This window comes from Aptenodytes forsteri, unplaced genomic scaffold, assembly GCF_000699145.1.
Source record: "Aptenodytes forsteri isolate BGI_AS27 unplaced genomic scaffold, ASM69914v1 Scaffold2, whole genome shotgun sequence".
NCBI lineage: Eukaryota > Metazoa > Chordata > Aves > Sphenisciformes > Spheniscidae > Aptenodytes > Aptenodytes forsteri.
In genome coordinates this window covers 16,679,097-16,704,326 of record NW_008795695.1, presented here as the reverse complement: position 1 = coordinate 16,704,326, position 25,230 = coordinate 16,679,097, and the positions used below count along the sequence as shown (strand labels likewise).

At 42.0% G+C, this 25,230-nt stretch overlaps 1 protein-coding gene across 1 annotated transcript; it reads right to left on the bottom strand.

Annotated features, from left to right (window-relative positions):
- SRPX (sushi repeat containing protein, X-linked) lies at nucleotides 1-24,983 on the bottom strand. The gene is made up of 11 exons (XM_019473043.1): nucleotides 24,826-24,983; nucleotides 23,521-23,649; nucleotides 22,005-22,090; nucleotides 15,264-15,455; nucleotides 14,473-14,649; nucleotides 7,856-7,982; nucleotides 5,534-5,655; nucleotides 4,663-4,842; nucleotides 4,073-4,206; nucleotides 2,511-2,632; nucleotides 1-181 (listed from the first exon to the last, which is right to left on the bottom strand). Exons 1-11 carry the CDS (start codon nucleotides 24,981-24,983, stop codon nucleotides 1-3), a joined length of 1,608 nt encoding a protein of 535 aa, XP_019328588.1.
- Between the last annotated feature and the right edge of the window lie 247 nt (nucleotides 24,984-25,230).

Here is a 25,230-nt window from a genome sequence, read left to right as displayed (position 1 = left end):
TTAGGGACATGACTGACCAATTTCTGCTTGCAGTTTCATCTCTTCTTTTCTCAAGGGAAAATTGTCAATAAGTGCAAAGAGCTCGGCTGGCGTTGCTGGGAAAGGATAGCGTTCCTTGTCCATTCCGTGCTTGTCCATCACCACGATGTTGAAATTGTAATGGGGGATCCTCAGCAGCAGCCTGCAAAATAAGGACCTTGTTTTGTTAAAGCCCGTCATCTACTGCCTGGGCACTTCAAACTAATAAATGGCAGAGCCAGCCTCTTGGGTCTAAGCAGAGGAAGGCGGGGACGGGCAGAGGGTCCGCTTTGTTTCAGCTGTAAGAACAAGGAGTCAGATAGAGAGCGGGTGTCTGCATGTGCTGCAGGCTGCACCTTTGCATTAGGGAAGGGTCAAGATAACTGCACTCAGCTCTGTTTTCTTCTTGGACCCTTAGTATAGCACATGCCATTACCTATTGCTATCACAAGAGAAAAAAAAGGTAAGACAAAAAAAGTACTATATACATTGCCTAAAGAAAACCATTGCGATGGAGCTAGAGTTACAAGTAGACTATTCCCTTTCTCGGCTGCCACATGGTATAACACCACAATGAGAAAAAGCAGGACAAAATTATTGGAGTCGGTTTTCATGGCTTCATAATAATAACCATCCACCTGGTGGTAACTCCAATTTAGGAGAACAAAAGCCGCTGCTAATCATGGTGGAGTCCTTTCCTTCCAAAAGGGGTCTTTTGAGCTCCTCTGGAGGTGCGACAGTAACAGAAGTATATCCTTGGTGCTCTTTTAATCTTTTGCTTGAAGGAGTAGTGAACTAGAAGATCCTTAGACATGCAGTCAGTCAACATCATTGGTGTGGGGAAAATAAATTCAGGCAGCCGTGACAGAATGGTGTCAGGACAGGAAGGCTGCCATGAAGAAGAGGGTCTGGGGGGGATGTTGGTAAGGGGCGAAGCATAGCAAAATTGACCTTCCTCAGCCTTCTCCCAAGTTTGCGTGCTCTAGGCATCTTCTTGTTGCAATTAGGGAGCTTGGCTATTAAATTCAAGCTAAAATAACGTTTGAAACTAAGCTACGGTGATAGGAAACTACATTCCTCTTGTCCCTCATCTCACCTAAGAAAAATGCTTACCTTCTACAAATCCAAACGCTAACCTTCTGAGGTTTCCAAAGTTTTAACTAGGCTACCTGTGCTCATGAGTTTACTGAATGCCAATTCTGGACCGTATCTTTATTCAGGATGTTTAAGGGTGCGTTTCATTTTGATTTAAGTGCCTTCCAGAACTGGAATGCTATAATTCACACACTGCAGTAACACCAGAGGAAAAAAAATCAAATGGAAAACTAACTTTCACTGAGTGCGGGGCAGGTCATACCATACCAATTTCCGAAATGTAAAGGTTGCGGGGGAGGAAGGGAGGGGCAGGAAACAAGGTGTTACCAGAGCTTATTATTTTCTACCGAGCCACAAGAAAACCATTTCAACTTTAGTAAAAGTACTTTTACTTTTTTGAATAACAGAGAAGCTCTTTGTCCTCTCTTTTTCCTTTTACAGAGAACAAATGTTTTTATTTTTTGCAATCCAAAAAAACCTCTCTGACTTGTCAGCATTTTTTATTGTCCGCAATTAAAACTTGCTCCATTTCCTCAGGCATATCACAGAAGATGTTGCCTAAAATGCTCCTGGACTTTTTGCCTAAATAACTACTACTTTCCCTGCCAATGAGGCCTTCATTTTTGGCTCTTGTAGTCCTCCTGTACCTAGGAAATGCTGGCACTTGAAGTCTCCTTTTCAAGTGAAAACCAGCCCCCTGCCAGTCTAAAACCAAGTCAAAACAGTTCAGGCACCTCAGTAAAACTGCTGAATGTTGTAGTCAGGCTGGGGAGGCGGATAATTTCCCCTTTGAAATGCTGCCCATATAATTTCTACACGTGGGACTTCCAAAGAGCAACCTCTGCTTCCTCTTCTGGCCTGGCCACAGTCACCAGCAGCGCTGCAGAGAAGATGAGCTGTCGCTGCCATTTGGGGCTGCACTGGCAGCTGCTCCAAGGCTGTCCTTGCAAAGCGATTGCAGCCTGTCATGACTGCATCAGACCAACTCCAGCACAAATACAGACACACTTGAAGCGTTTTCAGTGGCAGCACCCAAAAATATAGACCTATAACATGATCAAAGGGAGTTCACATGAATTCAGAAATTCACTCAGTTTGAGCAAAGGGGCAAGGAAGACGTGACACTTGAAAGAGTCACAGCCCATTTAAATGCGAAACAAGCTGAAGTCTATGCTCTTAATTTCATAAATACCAACCACCCATGAATTTGCAGTAGCTATTACACAGATAGAGAGCAAATTAATCCTAGAACTTACTCATCAACATTTACCTTCCAGTGTCTAGCTATGTACTTTACAGTAGAATATGTATATTTAAAGAGTAAGATGCAGGGAATCAAAAGCAATACATCTTATATGCTAAGGTGCAAACACAACCGCAGTGAGAGCTTACTTTACCTGAGTTGCAGGGCAAGTGATGGGGCCAGCAGCTTTACACCTATTCTTCCTATCTGTGCTGGGAAGACACCAACCAATTCAACTACGGTAACGTGTCGGAGGTCTAAACCACACTGTGCCGGCTGGAAGGGTTAAAAGAAGAAAGAGGTGTGTCAGTTGTCAGTAGAGAACAGAGGTTTGTTTTGAGCATGGAGCAAAGTGTTCGTAAAGAGTCTAATCTTCTTATGTTAGTGAGATGGTTTAAACTGAAATGAGAGCATACTTTGAAAAGTCTCTAATTCTCACTGTGAAGAACTAGAGCCTCATGACTCCAGGGGACGTCAAATGATGGATTCTTAACTACTCTAAGAAAAACAACACACAGGGATCACCTAGGAGGACTATAAACTTGTCTTTGTAATCACATGAAAAGATGCCAGAGTATTAAGCATTGTGCCAGTAACCTAATTTGGCAATCAAAGCAAGGTATGTGAAATGGAAGTTGACTGCAGAAAGTTTTCTTTCATGCCAACTTGTTTGACAACTGTCAAGCAGAGGGAAAAGTACTACAGCCATTAATTATTGTATTTTAAACTATTTCATTTTGATCAATATATTGAATTTTCTTGCCAAGTTAATCTAATGGGGGAAAAGAAAAACTTTTTTTTTTTTAATACAACTGTAACTTAAGCCAGCAGTTAAAAACATCATCATGTTCATATTCTAATGACTATTTATACTGAATTTTGCTACAGTTGTAAGAAAAGAAACAAGATAGAAGCACTTGCCGCTGTGAAAGAATACAGGACTGGCTCCTTTCCCTGAGGACACAGATACATTTCTGAGATACATCCCTAAGTCTAGCAAGAACCCAACAAGAGCATCACATTTACAACACATAAGAAGGACAATTACCAGAAGTTTTCTTTTTTTTGGAACAAAATACCCCAGTGCTATCTCCAGCACTCTGGATGATTTCTATGCTGAGTCTCCGGTCCTTTGTCTGCTGGTGCACTGGCTATTCCTGAAGCTATTCACGCTTCCTTGCATTGTAGTTACAAAGTCGGTAAGCCTGGTTTGCATGAACTGCAACCACTGAGGTGCTGGATGGTTTGGGTTCTTTTCAACTTCTTTAGGAGCTGAGTTAGGGAATGATTATTGAGCACAAGTTAATATTAAATTAATTTGGGGAGGATGGAAGAGGGCCAGAACTGCCTGGGATTCAGCGACTGGTCAGTCAGAGGCAGCACAATCCAGAACGGAGCTGAATTAGAGACTGGGGAGATGTTTCAACTCAAACCCGTGTAAAAAGGATTAATCCAGAACAACTACTGCTTCAGCCAGATCCTCCAGTGGCTGCAATATAACAGCTGAAGTTTGTGGATTTGCATAAAACAGTGGAGCTCGTCCTCTTGTGTCAGTTTTGCATAATGCATAAAACAGTGGAGCTCGTCCTCTTGTGTCTTTCTTCAAAAAAAAAAGGATTAATCCAGAACAACTACTGCTTCAGCCAGATTCCAGTGGCTTGTTTAAAAAAAAAAAAAAAAAAAAAAGTTGCACCCCCCCCCCAAAATGTGTTTTACCTGCAGCATTCCCAACTGCATCCTGTAGAAGAAGTTGGCTGCAGTAGGAGTTGAAATAATTAGCAGTCTCCGCTTCTCATAAAATTGATCCAGAAGTGCAGCTGCAGTCCTCACATTCACATTAATATTCATGGCTAGAATTAAATTTAAAACAAAAGTTACAGAGCATACTGAAAACAGATCTATTTCTAAAAGCACAAACCATTAGATAGCAGAAGCACAAGAAATAATAATAAAGAAGATATGGGTGAAATACTGGCCTCATTGAAGCCAACAGTTTTATCTTAAGCTGTTCTGGCTTGCAAGATGGAATGACTACAGAATGTGAAGTTTTGTAGAGAGCTTTGAGCTAAAACACACTATCAGTTGTGAGGTACCATCATCATCCTAGGAAGGAGCAGCCAAAGGTGGCAAAGGGCTTCAGCTGTAAGTGCGAATTAGCAGAGGAGACAAACATTTTAAGTTTCTTACCTCTAGGGCATTAAAGTTTGCAGCTGTATTCCACCCCACACCCCCTTCCCAAATTCTCACTGCCACGAGAACCATTGCTCTGGCAGCCCTTCTGGTAAAGTGGTGAAGTACTCACTTACGTGCACAGGTTGGCTCCACTCCTGACCACCCCAAATTGTACTGGCATACTCTAGCTGGGCTTCCTTGCAGCTCGTAGCCTCCAATGCAGGAGAACTCGCATGTAGCACCATAGTTATTTCCATCACCTGAACACTTGATGTAGCCATTATCTGGGGCATTTAATTTCACACAGCGCCTGACTTTAAGCAAGAGGCCAAAAAAAAAAAGATGACAAGGCATGAATGGCCCTGTTTGATGGGTAGCATGGCCAGTGGAATACCAATATAGAAGACATTTTTCTGTTTGTTTTCTATATTATTAGAGTCATATATTTAAACACCCCAAACAAACAAACAAAAAAACCCCCTCAACTCATATGTAAACTACAATGATGCGGATGTATAGGTGTATGCATGTGATTGTGATATCATGGTGACAAAAGGTCATGGAGCACAAAGAGAGCTGAAGCTGAAACCTACAGGTTTCATCTTTGTATATTCAACTCCAGATTTCAAGATCTGGACTTGTGAAAGGGCAGCTCTGCTTGACAGATGTGAGTCACAGCTGAAAAAACTCCTTCACATACTTGTTTCAGCAGCTCACAAGCTAAGTATCAGGGAGAAGCCAGCAGGAGAGAAGGGGTGTGAAGCTAGAGGCAGGACCGATCAATGAAGCTCTTCCCTGACATGCAGAGTGCCGGCCACCCACCCTGCTGCAGGCCTGGCCCCCAGGGTCTTGAGCAAGATGGCATTCTGTCTTTCAGCATCAACCTACAGTTTATATACACATACATATGCAGACAAATATAGAAATGAGGACATTTCTCAAACTGCCTACTAAGCCAGATGCAAATCAGTGACTGTAAAACATAGGGTAAAACAGCATTCTTACCTCTGACTTTAACAAGAAATTTGCAAGTGCCTTTGTTTTCAGCTCTGTCATACACAGTATATTGGATTTTGTGGTCGCCTTCCGGAAAATGTGACCCTGGTGGCAGGCCTTTCAAAATAACACTACAACAGGAGATAAAACAGGACAGACAGACATAAATTCACCAGTATTTTCCTACTGACAATGCTGTAAAAGCCTGAAGAGTGATGTTTGTGGCATGCTAAGATTGCCTGGCTGCACTGCGTGACTGAAGACTGAGCGTAAGCAAAGGAAGAAGCTGGGCAGCAGCAACCAGAGTATTTAAACTTGCTACCAACAGCCCACCCTGGAGTTGTACAAAAGTTGTACGCCCTGCTGAGACAAGGGAGGCAGAGCAGGCAGGGCCTGCTCGCTTCCTGTAAGACAATCCATAGTGTAGCCAAGCATCACGCCATGCCCAAAGGAACTCGAGCTTCCTTTTCCTTACATAAGGAAAAGCTGAGATTGATCCTCCCTCATTTTGTATCGTATCATGAACAATCCACTGTCAGAGCTGCAGCGTAACCCAGAGCTGGAGGAGCGTAAGAAAACTTCCAGCCTCTTACACTGGGGACGTACCCCATCTTGGCTGCTCTGCACTGCTCCTATAATTACACTAATGTACAAAAATGGAATAGAAAGCGAGATTTATTGTCACAGCAGGAGGGTGTGGTGATCCACAGCAGCGTTTTCACCTGGAACTTGTTGCTATCCTGCAAATGTGCCAGGAGAATTCAGACATGTTAAATGTATCCTCAGTACTGAAGCAGTGAGGTTGAGCAGTGTTCCACGTAATGGGAAAGCTTACAAATTCACAGGACTGCAGGACCCAGCGCATTTAAGGAAAGCACTGTACACAGTTTAGCAAGATTTTATAAAAGTAGATTTATGGAAAAGCTCCCACAGATTCAACAGCTAGCCTCTTCAGAGCTGGGAACAGTTACTCATATGACAAAGTCATAATGGCCTCAAGTTGCGCCAGGGGAGGTTTAGATTGGACATGAGGAAAAATTTCTTTACTGAAAGAGTGGTTAAACATTGGAACAGGCTGCCCGGGGAAGTGGTTGAGTCACCATCCCTGGAAGTATTTAAAAGACGAGTAGATGAGGCGCTTAGGGACATGGTTTAGTGGGTGGTGGTGTTGGGTTGACGGTTGGACTCGATGATCTTAGAGGTCTCTTCCAATCTTTATGATTCTATGATTCTAAGTCTACATGGGATATTCCCCATTTTTTTTGCCTACCAGACATTATTTCATCAAAAAGACTTTGGAATTTTGTTATTGTGACACTTTTCAAAGTCTTTATTTTATCAGGCTTAATTTTTTTTGATGCTGTTAATTGCCATAGAATAAACACAGTAGACCTTAACAGCAATACTGTTTTTAGTTGTGTAATGAATTCTTCTGGTATTATTTAAACTGTAACAATAAAAAGGCAATGTCACTGTGTCTTTCAACAGCTTTTTTGTATTCACATAAAACTGTAAACATCTTTAAGCTTAGAACTTTGAGATTTTAAGCTTAACCAGTCCACTAATATACAGTTAAAAGATGTAACTTGCTTAATGAAAAAAGCAGATTTTCTGTACTCTTTCCATTACAATAATCTAGATAGACTGCCATAAATCCTGCATGATAAAGATGGGAAAATCACGAGACAGTGGTACCATCACAAGTGCACCTTGCTCTTCTGGAAAATGTGACTGTGAAACCATAAAAATGGACAAGGAAATTTTGAAGAAAGTGTTAAGTTTAAATCCAATGTTTAAAGCTCCTTCAAATGAGAGGCATTACTTTACAAGTAACTGCAGAACGCTGTGACATCAGTAGTCAGCACTACTTCAGGAAGAAGCCTAAAGATGATTGCAGATACTGCTTTGTGACACAATTCGTCTCAGGTTTTTTTAAGACAGTCAAAATTGCCTCTGCTGCTACCTCCAATGCACTATTATCTTTTCATTGTTATGTATAAAAGGTAACTTGCTGTAAGAAAACTTGTATATGAGAAGAGACCCACAAAGAAGTTCTGGAAAATTTCACAGGTGCAGTCAAAATGCTATTGTCATTTATTCCATCAGCTCTAAAATAACCACAACAATCTGCTACCCCTCTACATGCCAGGTCCTGAACGATTCAAGTTGTCAATTTTTAATTAAACACGCAATTCTTTACAGGCCATTGACATGTGACAGCTATAAATAAGCATCTTGGATGAATTAAGGGGAAAGGGTACCTGGCCACCCTCATCAGCTGAATTACTAACCAAGGACCCCAGGAATAAAAAGGAGAAAATGCAAACCTACTCTGTCAGAATCCCGTCAGCAGTGTCCCGTCCCTCTGGGGTGTCCCAGAACACTCTGGCCGTCAACTTGTTGGGCTCCGCGGTTTTCTCCTTCACGCTTGGGCACTGGATCCTTGGAGGCTCAGTATCTGTTGAAATAAACGTCACAGAAATGGGCACGTGTGCATGTGTTACAGCTATGCACTTTCTTCACAGCTCTTGCCCTGTTGTCAGCGTAATTCGGGACCACCTTCAGCTGGCCTCCTCAACACTGGAGCCGTCCCAGCCAAGATAGGTAGAGCCTGTACTTCCCACCTTTTTGTAAGAAGAATAAGAGATGACAATGATCGAGCCCCCCACCCAATGTAAAAAACTAATTAAAAAGTAGTTATCATAACTTTCTTTATCTAGTCCCCAGTTAAAAAGCAATGTCTACAAATCGACTATATTTGGCTTTGAACTCTACGGAGGGATACCCAAGATTGTACCCGAGGAGCCTGACCCTTCTGTTTATCTGCTCTGCCTCTCTTTGTTCATCTGTGTGGTGAATATTGTGATTAAGAACACTTGTAAAACACACGGAACATAAATCTCTCTCCGTATGATAACTTTGCATGTTACTGTTAAACTCTTGGTTATTTTTCCTGCAGCAATGGCAAAAAGAGAAACAACAGAAGATTAACAAAATTGTCATTTTGCAGGGAATTGCTGCTGCATTTGATTTTTTTCAAGTAATTCTTATAATAATGCCTTACAGGTAATACAAAACAAAAAGTAGACCGGGTAAGTTTTGAAAGCTTGTTTAACTGCTACCAGAACGTTGTGACTATTATGCAGGAGTGAAGGAACAGTGGCGATGATAAAAGACCCTGATGGAGGACAAAGGCGATGCACAGCTACTCATCTTCAGCCGCTTCCATTGCCAATCCTCCCAGCATAGCAGAAATACATGGGCGAACCAAGTCCAAACACCATCACAATCATTAATTAAAAAAAAAAAATTAAAAAAAAAAAATCTGTATTTAATAGCTTAGTCTCAGGGGTTTTTACCATTGCTCGGGTTATACCCAAAATGAAGTCTAAATCCATAGAGTCGTATACCGGCTTTAAAAATGAACACAGAGACAGGATTGGTCTTTACCTGCAAACAGAAATCAATCCCTAAAGTGCTGCTTAAATTTAAAGGGTGGCAGGCCTTGTCTTTTCATTTGCAGGGCAGACACAAAAAGTACAGTCTGGATTTCTTTCAAAAAAATAGCAATGAGAAAAGGTTTAGGTCTTTATAAAGCATCAAATGTAGAAAATAATTTAATAGACCCTCATATTGTACAAGCAACACACAATGTTTTCTACCAGTTTAACTAGGGCAAGTGCAGCCCTGCTATAGCCCCTTCAAACTTTTAATGGTAATCCAAGAACCCGGGACTCGAAAACTGGCTTATCTGTATTCCTTCTCTAAGAGTTTTCCTCCAACCCCAAACACCGCAGCTTTGTGAGGCACTTCCATAGGACGAGCTCCTGTCTTAATTTTGCACAGGAGGGAGTGGGGGAGGCACAGGCAATAAGTGTCATACCAAAGTTATTCAGAAAACATCAGGAATATTGCAAACTGCCTGACACAAATGCTTATTTTTGTGGGTTTTTTGGTAAATAAACAATGAAAAAAATATATCTTCCTATAGTATTGGGAGGATAACTGTTGATTTCTTTGTAGATCCTACTAGAAGGTGAAGCTAACAAGAGTGCATTCCCACTGCAGGGAGTGGATCAATCACAAATGAACAGCAGAATCCTCTAAACAAGCTTTTCAAGCTTCCTGTACTTTACAAGAACACCCTTCGCTAAAGATATGTAAGGCACTTAGATCTTCGTTACGGCTTCTTTAACTTTTTCACTTTTTGAGTTCTTTCACTCCTCCTTCCCTCATCTGCTGCAGTACACAAGCGAGCAGGATTTTCAAGCATCCACGCTGGCTGTAGGAAGCACTTTGTCTCCTTTCCTCATGTTTCTTACTCACTCCCTTATTTTTAGAGTACCTTCCTGTTATGTGTGGAAACGTGCTCACATCACAGCCAGTGAGAGCTCTGCCCTCCTCTACAAAACTACGTTGCTCTCAATAACCCCCCAGCGTAGCTGAATTAGTCTCACCAAGGCTGCTTCTGGCTCTGGTTAATTTACTGTGGCGACAGCTCACCACTGTGCTACGGACAGCATACATTTATTCCAGCATTACGTTTATTTAAAGACAGAATGGCATTTAAGGACCCAGTGTTTTAAGCACTTAATTAATCAGAAAGCTCATTACGCTATTTAGCACAGAGAAGACTCGTTGGTATGAACCGGCTTGGACTTCCACATCGTAAAGACAAATACGGTTACTGTGGGAACCAACTCACCGAGCACCCAGGGGCCAGGCAGCCTTTTTAACTGGACTTAAAAATTCCTGGAAAGGATATTTTCTTTGGTCATTTCAGCTGCCTCTCAGCATTCAACAGGCACTAAATGAACCCCACCAGAACAACTCCGCTTTGAAACGGGCCAAGAGAAAGCAGCTGTCTACCAGAGGCTCTTTAACTGCAGTGGCCACTGGGATGCGTTAAAACAAAGAACGCTCAGGTCTTTTGCCTCGTGCCCTTGTACAAAGTTGCAGCCAATCTATAGCATATTAAGCACCTTGGCCACAGCTTGGCAGAAGGAAGACAGGTCTAAAAAAACCCAACCCATTTAAATGCAGAGAAGGTGACCAGAGAACATCCAGGCAAATGCTCAAGTGACAAAACGAAACACCGCCCTCCCCCCCCCCCCACACCCTATTTAAACCCGGCCCCCCCCCCCCCCCCAACCCTTTAATAAAATGTATGACGTGAGCAAGGTGCCCACCTGCAGGTTAGAAAACTAAACTGGTTCCAAAACAAACCCCAACAGAGGAACCCACAAGACTGCTGACTGCTGGGGAGATTTTATCAGAGGGAAAAATCATCCTGTAAGCACCAGATTGTCAGACTGTCTCGCTTAATAAGTATTCCTGGCCAGAGCTGGAGCCAGGACACGCTGCAAGGTGTCTGACCCCGTACGGCTGGTCTTACGCATTCACTACAGTGTCACTGCTGAAAGACTAATGACAAGCCAAGCGGATTTATTTAAGCTGTTTAGCAGGGTGATATATTAAATGGGTGAATCTCGCCTGCGAGGTTTACATCATGGGCAGGGAAACTGAGTTTTCATAAAAAATTTTCATAAAAAATTTGGTGACTGCTCAGTCACCACTTCTCTTACATTCTTGTAAGTTGTCGCTTTTCTTGGCTACTCAGCAGCAGCAACTGGTACTCTGGCCCCACGCTGGGAAGCGGCATTGCAGACATCGCATCAGGAGGTCAGCAGCAGAATACCAAATTTTAAAGCTGTCCTTTGAACTTTGTGGAGAAAAATGTGACTTTTTCAAAGAGGTTTTAAATTTTATTTTTAAAAAACATACTTCATATTAACAATATCAACAAACCTTAAAGAGCTTGTTAACTGCCTTTCTCATAGTTTGTTGAAGGCTTACGTTTATTTGCTTGTGAATTTGGGATGACAAGAGGAAAGAAACAGAGGGATGGTACTGAATGCCCACTGCTTGCTTATTCAAGAGTCTGTATGGGATAGGTAAACGGTCTGCTGCTACATAAACACGCTGTTATTACTGATTGCTGACAACATTAAATGATGGCTGGAAGTTAATTCAAAACATTAGTCTGTGTCAAAAGCATAAAGAGATGAAGAGACTGGAAATCATAAAAGGGGAGATGAAGAACATTGTTCTGCTCTCCCCACCCGCCTCCACAAGGCATTGCTCTGTATTTCAAAACATCCATTGTCAGGGCCTGTGTAATTAATGACTCAGAGCGCAGAGCTTGTTTCAGACATGGGTAGTTGGAAGCTGTTCGTTAACTACCTATCAATACAGTCTTCGGATGTGACAAAAGGATGACTTAGCATGGTGACAGCCATTTACTACAACCTCTGTTATACAATCAGCAGGAAAATGAAACCTTTATAGACGAAAAGAAGGTGACATTTTTCAATCTTCTAGAGGAAAATAGCTATTTCAATCTATGTTACAGTGCATTAAGGATATAATGGAAACATTATTCAAGCGAGTATTGGCATTTTTAGCTAACTGAAAAACAAAAGCAGCTGTAAGTTGATCTTTTTTAATCAAAGTTATTTCAGCAACATGAAAGATATTCTTCCTCTTATAGGAGGGGGACAGGGGACAGAGAGTCTGCTTTGTTAGCACAGAATACTCACTGTCTGTAAGGGCTTCTGTAAGTGACTCCTAAAACACACCTAATTTTCTTTAATTGGAAAAAAAAAATATCTTTTTTCCCCTTTTAGTGAGTATCTGTTTCAGCAATGATGTTAGCCCAATGCCTTTCCTACATGCATCTTCACTACTGCACTGTGAACCCCACAGTTTTGTGCAAAAATGCTAAGCAGTGCAACTGCAGTACAAAAGGGTAGAAGAAAGCCCCTTGTTTTCAAGAGGATTATAAATCCAGGTCTGCAGTAATTTTGTCATACTTGATGCTAACAGCTGTGGTGTCCCCAGGTCATTTCCCTAACTATTTGCAACGACATGAACTTTACCAGCCCATGCCTATGATCACACGTAACATCCCTACTGTGCACAAAGCAACTAATTGCTTATTTGTTAAAATAACAAATAGAGCAGCTTCTTTGCCTTTGTATTTCATCACTCCCCTCACCTTAATTTTACTCCTCAGCTGAAAGTGAGGAAAAATGTCTATTCAGCCAGTTCTCTCCTGGTATCCATTGGTAAGCTTTCGTAGGCTGCAGTTCACTGATGCCTTTTCTTTAATTACTGATAAGGGATAAGGGATGCGTATGCAATTGCAAACTGCAGTTAGGGTCATGTCTGGTCACAAAAAAATCTCTATCCTACCTATCAAAAGGTCAAAAGATAACTTATTAACAGGTAAGCTTTCGTAGGCTGCAGTTCACTGATGCCTTTTCTTTAATTACTGAATTACAATAAGGGATGCGTATGCAATTGCAAACTGCATTACACTGTTAGGGTCATGTCTGGTCACAAAAAAATCTCTATCCTACCTATCAAAAGGTCAAAAGATAACCTTATTAACAGTTTGCTAACTGCATAACTCCCTATTTCCATATAGGAATCGTGTGCACACAAGGTTTGAAGGGGTCTTCTTCATACTATGTGGTATTACCAGAACTTAAATAATAGTATTACTTTTACTGGGTTACTTGGAACTTGCAATCATACCCTATGCAACACCTATCCTGCATTTTTGGAATCAAAAAGAAGTATTAGTGCTAACTTAGCCTCTCTTTTTTTGCTTAAGACATACTTGCTTACTCTACTCTGCAAGACAGCATCCTCTGTAATAAGCACCCCATCGCTGCCAACAGATGAGGTTCTGAAAGTGCCAGGAAATACAGAAGACAACATTTTATCATTCCCAAACTTAAAAGGGTTTGTTTCTCTTCCTCCGCCCACACCACTGAGGAGGACAAGGCTCGTTTTTGTAAATAAAAACAAGAGACACCACAAACAGTCTCGACCTAAGCAGCAGGCTCATTTATACATTTGTACAACACCAAGTAACAGGAAACCTGAACAAAATTCTACGAACATCAGGCCACAGTGGAGAGACTCCAAAGCCATTTGCTAACCTAGACTGAGCCACAGGCATTCTGAGGAAAACCAAGTCATCATACACAAAAAAAACACTGTGCACAAATACTCTACCACCCACAAGCTTAAATTACTGGTAGCCAATTCAAATGCCCAAAAAAATACTTTCCTTTGCAGACAGCTGCTGAACCTTTTATCAGAGACTTCCCAGAAACAAGAGCAGCAGCTGAGGCCTCACTATCTGCTGAAATCTCATTAGTAGGAAAGAAAAGTTAAATCTCAATATTTGTTTATCTCTCTTTTGATTTATGTATATAAAAACAATTATTCCAGCCAAGGTTCCCGAGAAACTGCTGTGTAATGAAAATTGCTGGCATAACTAATGTAAACTAGGCTGAAATTTAGTCTAGCTCACTGCAACCATGCTGGTAACTATAATCCATTCATATTCCCTGGACATATTTGGAGACCATTCCTATTCCCTGGATATATTTGGAGACCACGATCCCAAGAAACAAAAGCAACAGGGGAGGTCAGACAAAGGGTTTAGTTTCAAACCTGTTTTATCATTACGTTGCAGAGAGCAGGACAGACTCCAGCACGGAGAACATGCTAGAAGAGCACCACAGTAATTACAGGCTACCAACGAGTCACCCAGGAGATCAGCGAAGGCTGTTATAAGCATTGTAAAGCACTGACCATTTACACCAGCCTCATCTTTATTAAAGTGATAATGCTTGGAGCTGATAGCGTGTGTGTAAGGAAGACGGTCACTTGTGGCTGAAAGTACTAAGTGACAGAGAGTGCACTGTATCCCTTCTTAGAAAACTGTCCTCTGCTTCCCCAAAAGGGACAGTTGCTTTCTTCCCCCAGGAATTAGATAAAAGAGCATTCTGGAATTCATTTGGAGGACTTGGGCACCAGCAGGTACCTCAAGATGTAGACTTTCCGGGGTGTAGACCAACCATCCTACTTACCAACGCAGGATGCTGGCCGGCCACTCCAAACTTTGTTGTCCATGCACGTTACTATACGGTCACCTTTCAGCTGGTATCCCGGTGAACAGTAGTACTCACACCTCGAGCCAAAGTAGGCACCATCTAAACACTTGAAGCCCCCGTTGGTCGGCATGGACAGGGTGGGGCAGCGCTTTTCTGGAACAGAAAACAAAGACTTCTGGAAACCTGTTATCCCCCTTTAGAGTAATGTGAATGTGGGGTATTACACAGAAATAAAGATGCAGCTAGCAAACGACAAGTGGGAGAAAGTCACGTTCCACATGAGGCTTTTCACACTGTTCTTATTAGCTGCGTTTCAAATGTAACTTTACATACACAGTGGCCTAATGCAGTATTTATATGAGAAAAAGATGACAAGTACCTATTCCTCTCTTCTCAGAAAACGTTTTACTGCAAGAGCCCATTTAGACACTCGATACAAATTGTGTCAGCTTACAAAATCCAAAATGGGAAATATTTTGAAGCAGCTTTATGGCTCTCTCATAAAACTATTCCCACAAATCAAAATTCCACACTCATAAAACATTCCCTATCTGCCAAGAGTATTGTTTTTACCACTTACGATACTTATCATGCCAGGTACCACTGTAAAATCCTCAGCAACAAGCCAATCTACATATCCAATTATATTGTCAATGTTTAAAATACAAGGAATAATCCGAAGATCGCTGCTTCAAATGCAAAGTAAGAGTTTATTGTCTGCTGAATCTGCGGCACGAGCCACACGTGCCGATTTCATAGCTACTTACGTTTGCACAGCACTTTCCCAGACCAGCGTTTGCTTGACTGACAAATTAGCTGCTGAGGGCCATGCAGTTCGTAGCCTTTTTGACAGCGGATATCACATCTTGTTCCCAATACATTCTTGTAATATTCCCCTTGAGGTGTCCTGCAGTTTGCATAACCATGTTTCACCTTAATGGGGGAGCACCACGGTGTTTCTAGCACAGAGAACAAAAAAACACACATAGTACTTTGCAAAAGGGAAAAGGTCAGACAGAAATACAAAACCACTTTCTTTATTCAAGGTCACAGAGGAGAAATGGAAAAGTCTTATTTAAAAAGCCACCAAAGTGGAGAAGTAACAGTGCCAACAAGGTGCACTAAGTTTTATACATCAGAAGGTCAGCCCTTCAAAGACTGGCAGCTCTTTTTTATTACAAGCACTAAAATTGTAGCCATTAGATTGGGGTGGGGTGGGGGTGGGGTGTGTGTGTGTGTGTCTGTCTGTCTGTCTGTCTTTTTTTTTGTCCATGGAATAAGCCTGCCACCATGTGGACAGTTTGATGACAACCGGACCTTTTTTCCCTCTTGTTTTTAAATTGATACATCTAACTTCTCTTTGGTAACAAAAGTTTGCATTAGGAACACCTTTGGTCTAGCTGTAGTTGTAATCTTTACAACATTTAGCTCTCTCACTGCCCATTTAAAATAATAAAAAAATCTTCCATAATAACTTGTGCAGTACAGGACATTGCCTTGGCTGAACTCTGTGATGGTTCAAGCTCTCCCACAGTTAGAAAGGATGTGACTTACATAAGTCATATTGCCAGTATGTCAAGCCTGTCTGTACACATCCTCCACATGTCAGAACATCCATTCAGGGTTTAAGTACGGCTCCAGTTTTGCAAAGTTACTTTCCAAGTTAGCACCAAGGATTAAGGCTGAACTGGAACTTGTGAAGTGTGCAGGAACAGCAGCTCCCTCGCTGTTCTCAGCAGTTCTGCGGTGCCACACTGAAACATTCAAATACTCTATTATCTCCCACAAAATAGCCTTCTACTAGCAAATGGGCACCATACCATTGCCATGATTAAATCTGAAGGCAAGTGTCCAATCCAACAGACTACGTGAAGAGCTTTCAAGAAAGATCTGACCTTATTCCTCTCTTTTTCGTAGTAATTTGTAGCTTCCAAGTGCAACATCCATTCAGGCACAATGCATGTATTTGACAGCACAAACCCCTGCACTTTGTACTGTCAAATCCTTCAGAGGGTGTCGATGTTCATTCACGAGCATATATAGCACATATTCAGAAAAGGGAACCCAAGTTGCAGAAATTTATATCCAGTTCTAAATCTTCTCAAAGGTCTGGACTTCATGTGTTGTACTCTTCACCTCAAAAGATAGGTGGAGGACTACCTTTCCCTAATATCATGGAAATGGAGCCTGAAGTACAAGAAGCACCTTCTAGTTGCTCCTGGATGCAGGACAGTGACATGGATGGATCTGCCAAGTCAGAGGAAAGCTGGAATTTGGCTGGGACTTCACGGCTAATGCTCCTACCGAACACATGGGAAAAAGGGAAACACGTATACCTAAAACTGAACCTTTAATAACTGCTCAGGGCTACACTTTAAAATACTCAGGATATGGGTGCCATCTTCTTGTGAGGATTTAAGACCATACTGTGATACTGATGGGTGCAGTATCAAATAGAGACTTCCCTTTCTCAGCCAAAGCTTCAAAATCTTTGTTTAGCTTTGACAACAGGGTTCACCAAGAAAGCCGTGCTTTTTCTGCAGCGGGCAGCTCCTCCGTAGGAGTTTCCTACACAAGGAGTGACTAAGCCTGCCCCTTCTCAGCTCCAAGATTTGAAAAGGACGTATCAAGAGGGAGGAAGGGATTGCAAGGCAAAAAGACAAAGATGGCAGGTCCTGAAATCCTGTGTGACAATGTGTGACATGCGGGAGGTACATGACAAAACTTTTGAAGTCTGCAAGAAAGATGGAAAAAAACCCCAACCAAACAAAAAACAGAGTTTTAGCCTTCATCCTTGCAAAGTCACAGGAGACATTTAAAAATAAATTCTAGACCATCTTTGGCAGATGTTCACTTCTAGCTCTTAATTCCAATAGTTATTATGTACATTTTTCTACACGATCAGCTCCACACATAAACAAACAAAAATCAATACAGCCTGTTATATTTCTCATACATGGGATATTTATATTCAGTGTACAATGTCTCTAGGACATATTTACACTTTCCCAATGGAAATTACATTTTGCACCTACATTTTGCTGTGCTGGTCCTGAATCAACACAAATAGCATCTGAGGACTAAAATCAGAGACTAATTGTCAAGCTTTTGACTCGGCCAAGAGCATGTTCCTCTAGACTAGCCTGTTTCTGAAGCAGTCGTATTGTACTGTGACATGCTTATTTTTGTATTTCACCAATACGTGTGAAAACCCTTTACAAAGATCTGTAAGTGGCATTATTCCCAGTGTCACCAAATACGCGGTAACTGAGGCACGGGAAACGAGCAGACCAGTCGAACAGCACACAGCAGGTTAGAGGCAGAGTGCAGTTCAGCTTTTTGGCTCAGCCACACAATCATCCCATCTCTGTTTTTTTTTCCACAAGTACTGAATGTCAAATACATCCTCCATTATTTACCCCATAATTATGAAAAAGTAGTTTGGCGGAGAGTGGTTTTTGTTTTTGGTTTTTTTTTTTTTTTAGAACTGTTTCCTGTCCTTCACCCTAATCTATATCCCATAGTTACCAAAAGACATTAAAAAAACCCCATCAACTTACTTGGGCCACTTTGTTGAGGGGCTGTATCACAGTGGCACACATTTTTCACGCTTGCTACGAAGCAAATTAAAACTGGGAGAGCAGGTGAAGAGCATGAGCTAACAGGAATAGAAGTCAATCAGCTACTGCTGAAGTAATGGGTGATGACAGCACCCATCTCTGCAGCCTCCTTAGCTGCCCACCCCACTGCCACGGGTGCAGTCTCAAGCATCACCTTCGACCACTCTCTGGGGGAAGCCACGCATGTTGGATTCACAGAGGCAGCCTCCGTCTCATTCACCTCCCGGAGAAATCCTCCTCCTGAGCTAACAACAGCTTTTCCATAATCTCCCCTTCAGTGGTCTCAACCCAAAGTATTTCCAGCTTTTCTGTCCCACTTCTTCTCCTCTCATGGCCTGAGACCCTAAACGTCAATTTTGGGTTTGGTTTTTTGTTGTTTTTTTAATTAAAAAAAAAAAGCAGCTTTTCCCACGTGCTGTAGGATCTCCTAAACTAAGGAGGAGGCCTCAGTTTTTCTGCAGAAGGGTTTAAACCTGAAGTTACTAGGAGAACACTGACTGAAGGGGCACAAGAGCGGGGGTGAAGACTCAGGTAGGCTGGGCTTCTGCCCCAGCCACCTAGGTAATCGTTCAGCAAATCAGTTCAAGATATTTATGCCCCAAGTTTTCCACATATATAAAGTGCAAATGCACATGGCTGATTTCCTTTGTAAAGGGTGTTAAGACGAATACACTTTGCAACGTGATCAGGAGGCTAATAAATAAAAAAAAAAAAAGGCAGCTGTTTCAGCTATTGCAAATTGCCTGAGTTTTTCTGCACGTTTTTGTGGCTTTACAAACACGCTTGCCTTGAGTAAACAGCTGCATATATATTTATAAAAAAAGTGGCTAACAGCTAACAAATGCAGTTTAATGCACAAACGGAATACTGAAAAAGAAAAGGCCCCTCCTGTAGTGTCACTGCAGCTATGGTGGTCTACAGAGAGAAACAAAGCAAGGCTCCTAGGGAGGGGTAATACATCTTTTACTGGACCAAATGATACTGTCAGAAAGAAAAACAAAAACAGACATGCTTTTGGATGCAGATAACTTGAAGAGCTTAGGAGGAACATCTGTTTGATCTAAAACATTATTATGCTTACTGTAGAACTGAATGTGATTAGAAGAAAGCGGGTAAGGCACGGTTTATAAGGGGGCAAATATGTGGGTTTAGACCAACTGATATCACTGGAAAAAAACCCAGCTAACTTGAAAAGCTTATGTGCCTGAAAGCACATCAAACGATACAACAAAGTTTTAGATCAAAGTTTGTTTATTTTTAAGTGAAGGCACATATTGGTTTTCAAAGGCTAAGCAGCTACATGGAGCATTTATGGAATATTAGGGCTGGATGGGGCCCCAAGAGGTCACACAAGCTGTTCCCTGCCTCAAGACAAGATCAGCCGTGCTCCTGAAGGCTTTGGGAATAAAAAAAGCTACAGGTTTCCCAGGCGCCTCCTTCCGGAGCTTCACCATGTACTGGGCTTGCTCCTGAAGGCTTTGGGAATAAAAAAAGCTACAGGTTTCCCAGGCGCCTCCTTCCGGAGCTTCACCATCTGTACGGGCTCTGTTCACCTGAAATTTGAGGTTTTAGGTACCAGGACCTATACAGTGTTTTTCTGTTTAACAGAAAGTTTGCACCATTCCTCAGTGATAAAACAGCCTGCATTATCACTTAGTAGTAAAACGTTTCGGAGACTCAATCCTGTGTTTGCAACCACTGGAAAACAGGCAGCAAGCAGAAATGGTTGAAGCCACAACGTTGCCTCTACAGCTAGGGCTAGCGTTTGATCATTACAGTATTTGAGAAAACATATTAGGAATGAGGATCATCAGAGCAGTGGCACTAAAGCTGTGATGAACACGGGAACTGCTGTATTTGGGAAGCTCTTCCTCATCAAATACGATCCGAGACAGCCATGCCAAGTGGCAGGAAGGAAAGCATTTTCTAGAGCATCATTTCCCCCAACCCCTCAGTCCTGTTTAAACACCAGCCTCAGCTGAGCATTTCCTTCACAAGCAGCATGCAAAGTGACCAGCTGTACTGTTGCTTGCTGGTACACCAGCCAACAGAGCTGAGGGTTCACCAGGGAGGAAGGGAAAAACTCTTTAAAAATGCTGTGGGCAAAGAAAGTCTCAGCGATGTCTCTCTGGAAAGCTGAGCAAGTTGAAAAACATCCAGATGAAGACAAAAGGGTTTGGTAGGAGGTCGATTCTGCGCCCCGCCCCCCCCAATAAACTGCAATGTTTTGTTTGCAGATGCCAAAGAGGACGAATTTGTGTGGTCGCTTGCACTGTTTAGTGAGTCCGTGTGCACAGAAAAAACAATGCTGCTTACGTATGTTAACATCAGTTAAGAAAATTCATTTAGTTACTTGTTACTGGGAAGTTTTATTTGCCAAGCAATGGGCTGTACCCAAAATGCTGGACTGCACATATAAGGAGAAGCTCTGAACATAGCTGCTCAGCCCATTTTTCCTTGCTTTGTCTTTCTCCACCCCCTTCCCCCCAATACCAATTTAAATAAGTATGCTAATGAAGAGTGAGCCTTTTCTAGTCCAACACTTTATACTCCTGGATTCACATTGTCTGATCTTCAACATTTGGCAGTAGCGCTTCCAAACTCAGGGCAGTTTTTAATATCTGTGTGAATGAGTCATTATGTTTCACTTACCCTGGTGACATTTTGGCTGACATGAGTATAATCCATTTTAGATCACCATATAAAAGGAATTTATACAGAATCTGCATTTTAACTACTTGCCTGCCCTGGCATGAATTGGCATTGATTTATCTTCATGATCTCTGGAATTCTTTTTCTATGTGTCTGCAGAGGGTTACATGTTAAAAGGCAAAGAAAAAAGAGTTTACCTAAATAAAGCTTTAGAGAAATATTTCTGCATGTGTTTGAAAGCAAAATTTTATACTGAAGTATTTTACTGGGAGGAACATAAGAGCGCAACATAGCCATAGCATCTTTGCTTTCCTCTTCGTTGTTCATAAATGTCTGAATTACTTTATGACTTACCTCTTAAAAGGCCCATTGATTCTTTGCAGAGAATCAATAACGTACAAGACACCAATGGCCAGTATTTTCAAGTAATCAAAATGATTACATTACAATTCTAGCATGTCCACAGATTAGTTTACTAAAAAGAAACACAGTTACCATTTAAAGCAACAAATTAAATGCTAAGTTTCTTTACTGTCTTGGCTTCTGAGGGGTTTTGGCAGAGGAGCGGGGTGCTGAGACAGAAGCAGACTTTTTAAGAAAATGGACGTAGTAAATGGAAGATTTACTGGTAGTGGCAAAAAAACTTCTCAATCTTGCTGAATGGCAAAATCTTCTAGAATAGGGAAGAAAACCTGAATTTGCTTTATAAACACTCCGGTCCATTCACTCATTCATCCAGCTACGTAATTTGTTTTTGGAATGCACACGTTCATTCGTTAAACACACTTCACTTGGCATTTCAGGTAGCAGGTTAACCTGAAATGCGAACAATTTTATGGGAAAAAAAGTGTCATGAAAATCAAGCTCTCTTGCATGTAATTCTATACATTACCATCAGTAGGCCCAGGTTTTGAGTCAGCTTATCATTGATGGTTTTGTTAGGATGCATGAAGAAGAAAGAGAAGCTCTTCCTAGATTTTCATGATTTAACAACCTGATCTTCCAAGAACAAAGGCAGCGCAAAAGTTACTTACTCAGGTGCATAAAAGGGTGGTGATCAGTACTCGGTCTAATTTCCATTGTTAAAAAAAGTAGAAATTAAATCTTGACCTAAGAATCCATGAGAAAAACCATGGAGCTGGATCACCAAGATTTTCTAATCCATGAAAAGAAAAAGAACGAAGCTTTCTCTCAGCAATCAGCTGATCCTCTTTAGCACATAAGCAAAGCATTCACCTTTATATCTATTGCGTGCATACACATCTTCGTCATCTTCAAGGGGTGAATATCCCGATCCTATAATACAAAATAGAGAAAAAAAACTGCAGCAAGAAAGGAAATATAAATTAAGAATAAAAGAAAGCTTTGCAAAAAGACATGCAAGATTAGGATGCAATAATCTACGCAATGCCATCAGCATGGGCTTCTCTGAAGCGCAGATTCATAGCAGACCCAGTTTATAGTGAATTTGGAAGGGGCAAATTGATTTGATAATCAAGTGAAATAGTAAATCTCTCTCACTGCTCCTTGAGCGATGTTGTGCAATGCCATGTTGCACATGTCAAGTCACAGCTCCTCTGTTATGGAAAGCCCACCTACCATGAAGTTGATCTATTGAGCAGAGAGAACAGAGGAGGTACAGGTGAAGGGGCACATCAAAGGTTTCACTATAAAGTGGTTCCATAGTGTCAGCGGCTGTTAACAGCCATCAGGCCAAACAGCAGAAGTAAAATGTGCATAACTCAAGAACAACCCTCTTATACAACCTGTGTGATCTTCATACCAAGAACAAAACATTGAGGTACATTACCTGCAAACACAAGTTACACTCAAATCAAAACCACAGTTTGGTATCAAGCAGTCTTCTGGGGTTGTTCAAAATAGATAGTATGGTTCTGTACTTTTAAAAACCTGTGCAACAGTTAAAAGCTTTAAAAAAGTAGAAACTGCTTTATAAAAACCAGAAGCCATTTGGAGCACCACCATTCAAGTAATTCATCAATAAAACATGGCAGTCAGCAAGAAAGCCTTCAAAATATCCTTAAGTGACATTTATTTAAAATCAGAAGCTTCAGAGCATGAAGTCTAGTCTAAATTCTAGATAAGTCTTCTCCAAGAAGAAGGGCTCATACAAATTCCCCCTCTGAGAAATCTTTCTAAAAACCTTGCATGCAATAGGCAGGTACTAAGGAGGCTCAGCACTACGCTGCGGGAGCTTCTCGCACATGGTATCTCAAATTACAGCTATGGGGATATTTCATCACCATTTGTTGAGGTCTGAGACCATGGTCTGTACAAGCTGCTGCTTAAAATTAGGCTAAATTAAATAATTCAGGCACCTCAATAAGCTACTAATTTCATGTGCAAAGCACACAAATTTTCTGCAGAAATTAAACCCAAGAGACGTTAATGGCTAGGATGATTTAGCATAAGGATAAAAGAGCTACCAAAACAACATTTGTCGCCCCAAAATTCCTGTCAGCATCTGTCAACAGATTCCACTTCTTATAAAAAACAAAATAAACTGCCCAGAAACCAGTGAAACTTTGCTTCTTACTCTACCAGCCTCAGGAAAACTCAGGAGAGAAACCCAGTATCTGCAGCCGCTCCACAGGAGTAGCTTTAGTGCATAGGGTCCATCTACAGAAGGGCAGTGCCCCCCACAGCATCAGCCGCAGCACTGCTCGCAAGGGTTCGGACCGCCTGAAGAAGAGACTCTTTGCATCTCCTGTGCCCCTTCCCGCCGCGTTACTTGTGCACCCAGGACCCGTGACCAGCCCGCAGCACCTTCTGAGAACCGCAGGGAAGTGGGAGCTGCGTGCGCTCCGCGTCAGACCAAAATCTTGCACCAATACTGCAGCTATGCAAACCATTTAGGGTCCTGCATGTGAAAAATCAAGAGAGTTGTGTTCACATGTACCATAAAAGTAGCAAAAACTCACAATTCGCCTTGGGCCTGATTCAAAGCTTGCTGTTATCACTGGGACTCCTTCCACCAATTTTCAGAAGGCTTCGAGCTGGGACCTTAGGAAGTGAACTTCCAAACAGCTTCTCCCTGAAATCGAGGGCTTTATATAGCGCAGGCTTCCTGTCACTTGGGAGCCATTTCTCTGCGTTTTCAAAATTTTGTTGTGGTGGTTGAATTTTTGATGCCTAAACACTGACATCTGAAAAACTTCTCAACATAAAAACGTTAAACTTTGTTGCACTTTAAGTCTGACTGTATAACATAAAGAGCAAGCTGTGATCCCTGAGGGCTTCGTGGAGACCTTGATATGTAAATGAACACCTCTCTAAGCATAAATTATTCTGTCAGAAATTGGGATGCTCTCACCTAATTACTCAGTTCAAGGGTTATGAAACTGTTATGTCAGTTTTTCATTCTTAGTTGTCCAAGTTTTACTGTGCGGTGACTTTAGCATTTAAATATCAGTAAACATTAGAGCTATGTGAACTCTTACATATTTAGCTTTCCTTAGATGAGAAATAATTAAATGCTTTTGAAAGTCTTCTAACAAAAATTGGCCTTAAACAGTTATTCACTGCTCTTGCCCTGAAACGAGGCTCAGTTCATGGAGTTTGACATCTCCCATTTCCAGCTCATTTTCTAGCTCGAAATAGAAGCAAGTCGGGTTTGTTTCTTAACAAGCAATGTTTCGTCACTGTTAAGAACCACAACAGTCCTGGCGTGAGGAACCACGGGAGAGGTCATCTTCACCCTACCCTGGGAGGGTCTCGCTCCCACTTTTCCGCAGCCTCTTCTCACAGAGAGCCCAACGGCCGACGCCGGGCCTCAGCGGGGCTGGCAGAGCCTGCGCAAACTGGGGGCACCAAGGGCAGTTGGGCATTGCCCACCAGCCCGGGGCCACGCCATGGAGAACCGACCTAATCTAAAGGGCTGTTCCTGAAGAGCTGGGCTGGCTCTGGGTGGACCTATCTACACTGCTACACTATTGCCCCAGGGCATTGCAGCACCGCCTCACACACGGGTGCTGGATTTTCTCCGATGTCCACATACCCTTCTACGCATGTGCCTGGACCTGGTACTCTCCCGTACCTCTCTCCATACTCACCCACCCACATTGCGCTGACAGACCTGTCCTTACCGTGGCAGGCGCGGACAGCCATGTTATGCAGCGGCCTGCCAGCAAAGTCGTCCCGCTTCAGCAGATGGCTTCTGTCCCGGCAGCCATGAGGCCTGACCTGGCACCTCATTCCCCCACTGGTGCCACCCCATGAGTGATCCTGAACAAATCACCATTTCATCTTCATTTTCTCAGCCACAAAAGGTTTTTCTGCTTCACATAAGTTCAAAATTAACTACCAAGACACGTAAAGACAAAGCACTGTTCTGCATTCAAAGTGCTAAAATTATCACAGTACAAAAACTGGGTATTTGAGGAAGAACGACATGAACAATAAGCTGCTTTACAGATGTCCCACATCATCGTTCATGTTACAG

Coding starts and splice junctions, on each gene's coding strand:
- SRPX (XM_019473043.1), bottom strand. CDS start 24,983: ATGAGGTGCCAGGTCAGGCCTCATGGCTGCCGGGACAGAAGCCATCTG. Junction 14,650..15,263: donor TGGGAAAGTGCTGTGCAAAC/GTAAGTAGCTAT, acceptor TTTCTGTTCCAG/AAAAGCGCTGCCCCACCCTG. Junction 182..2,510: donor TCACTTGCCCTGCAACTCAG/GTAAAGTAAGCT, acceptor CTTATTTTGCAG/GCTGCTGCTGAGGATCCCCC.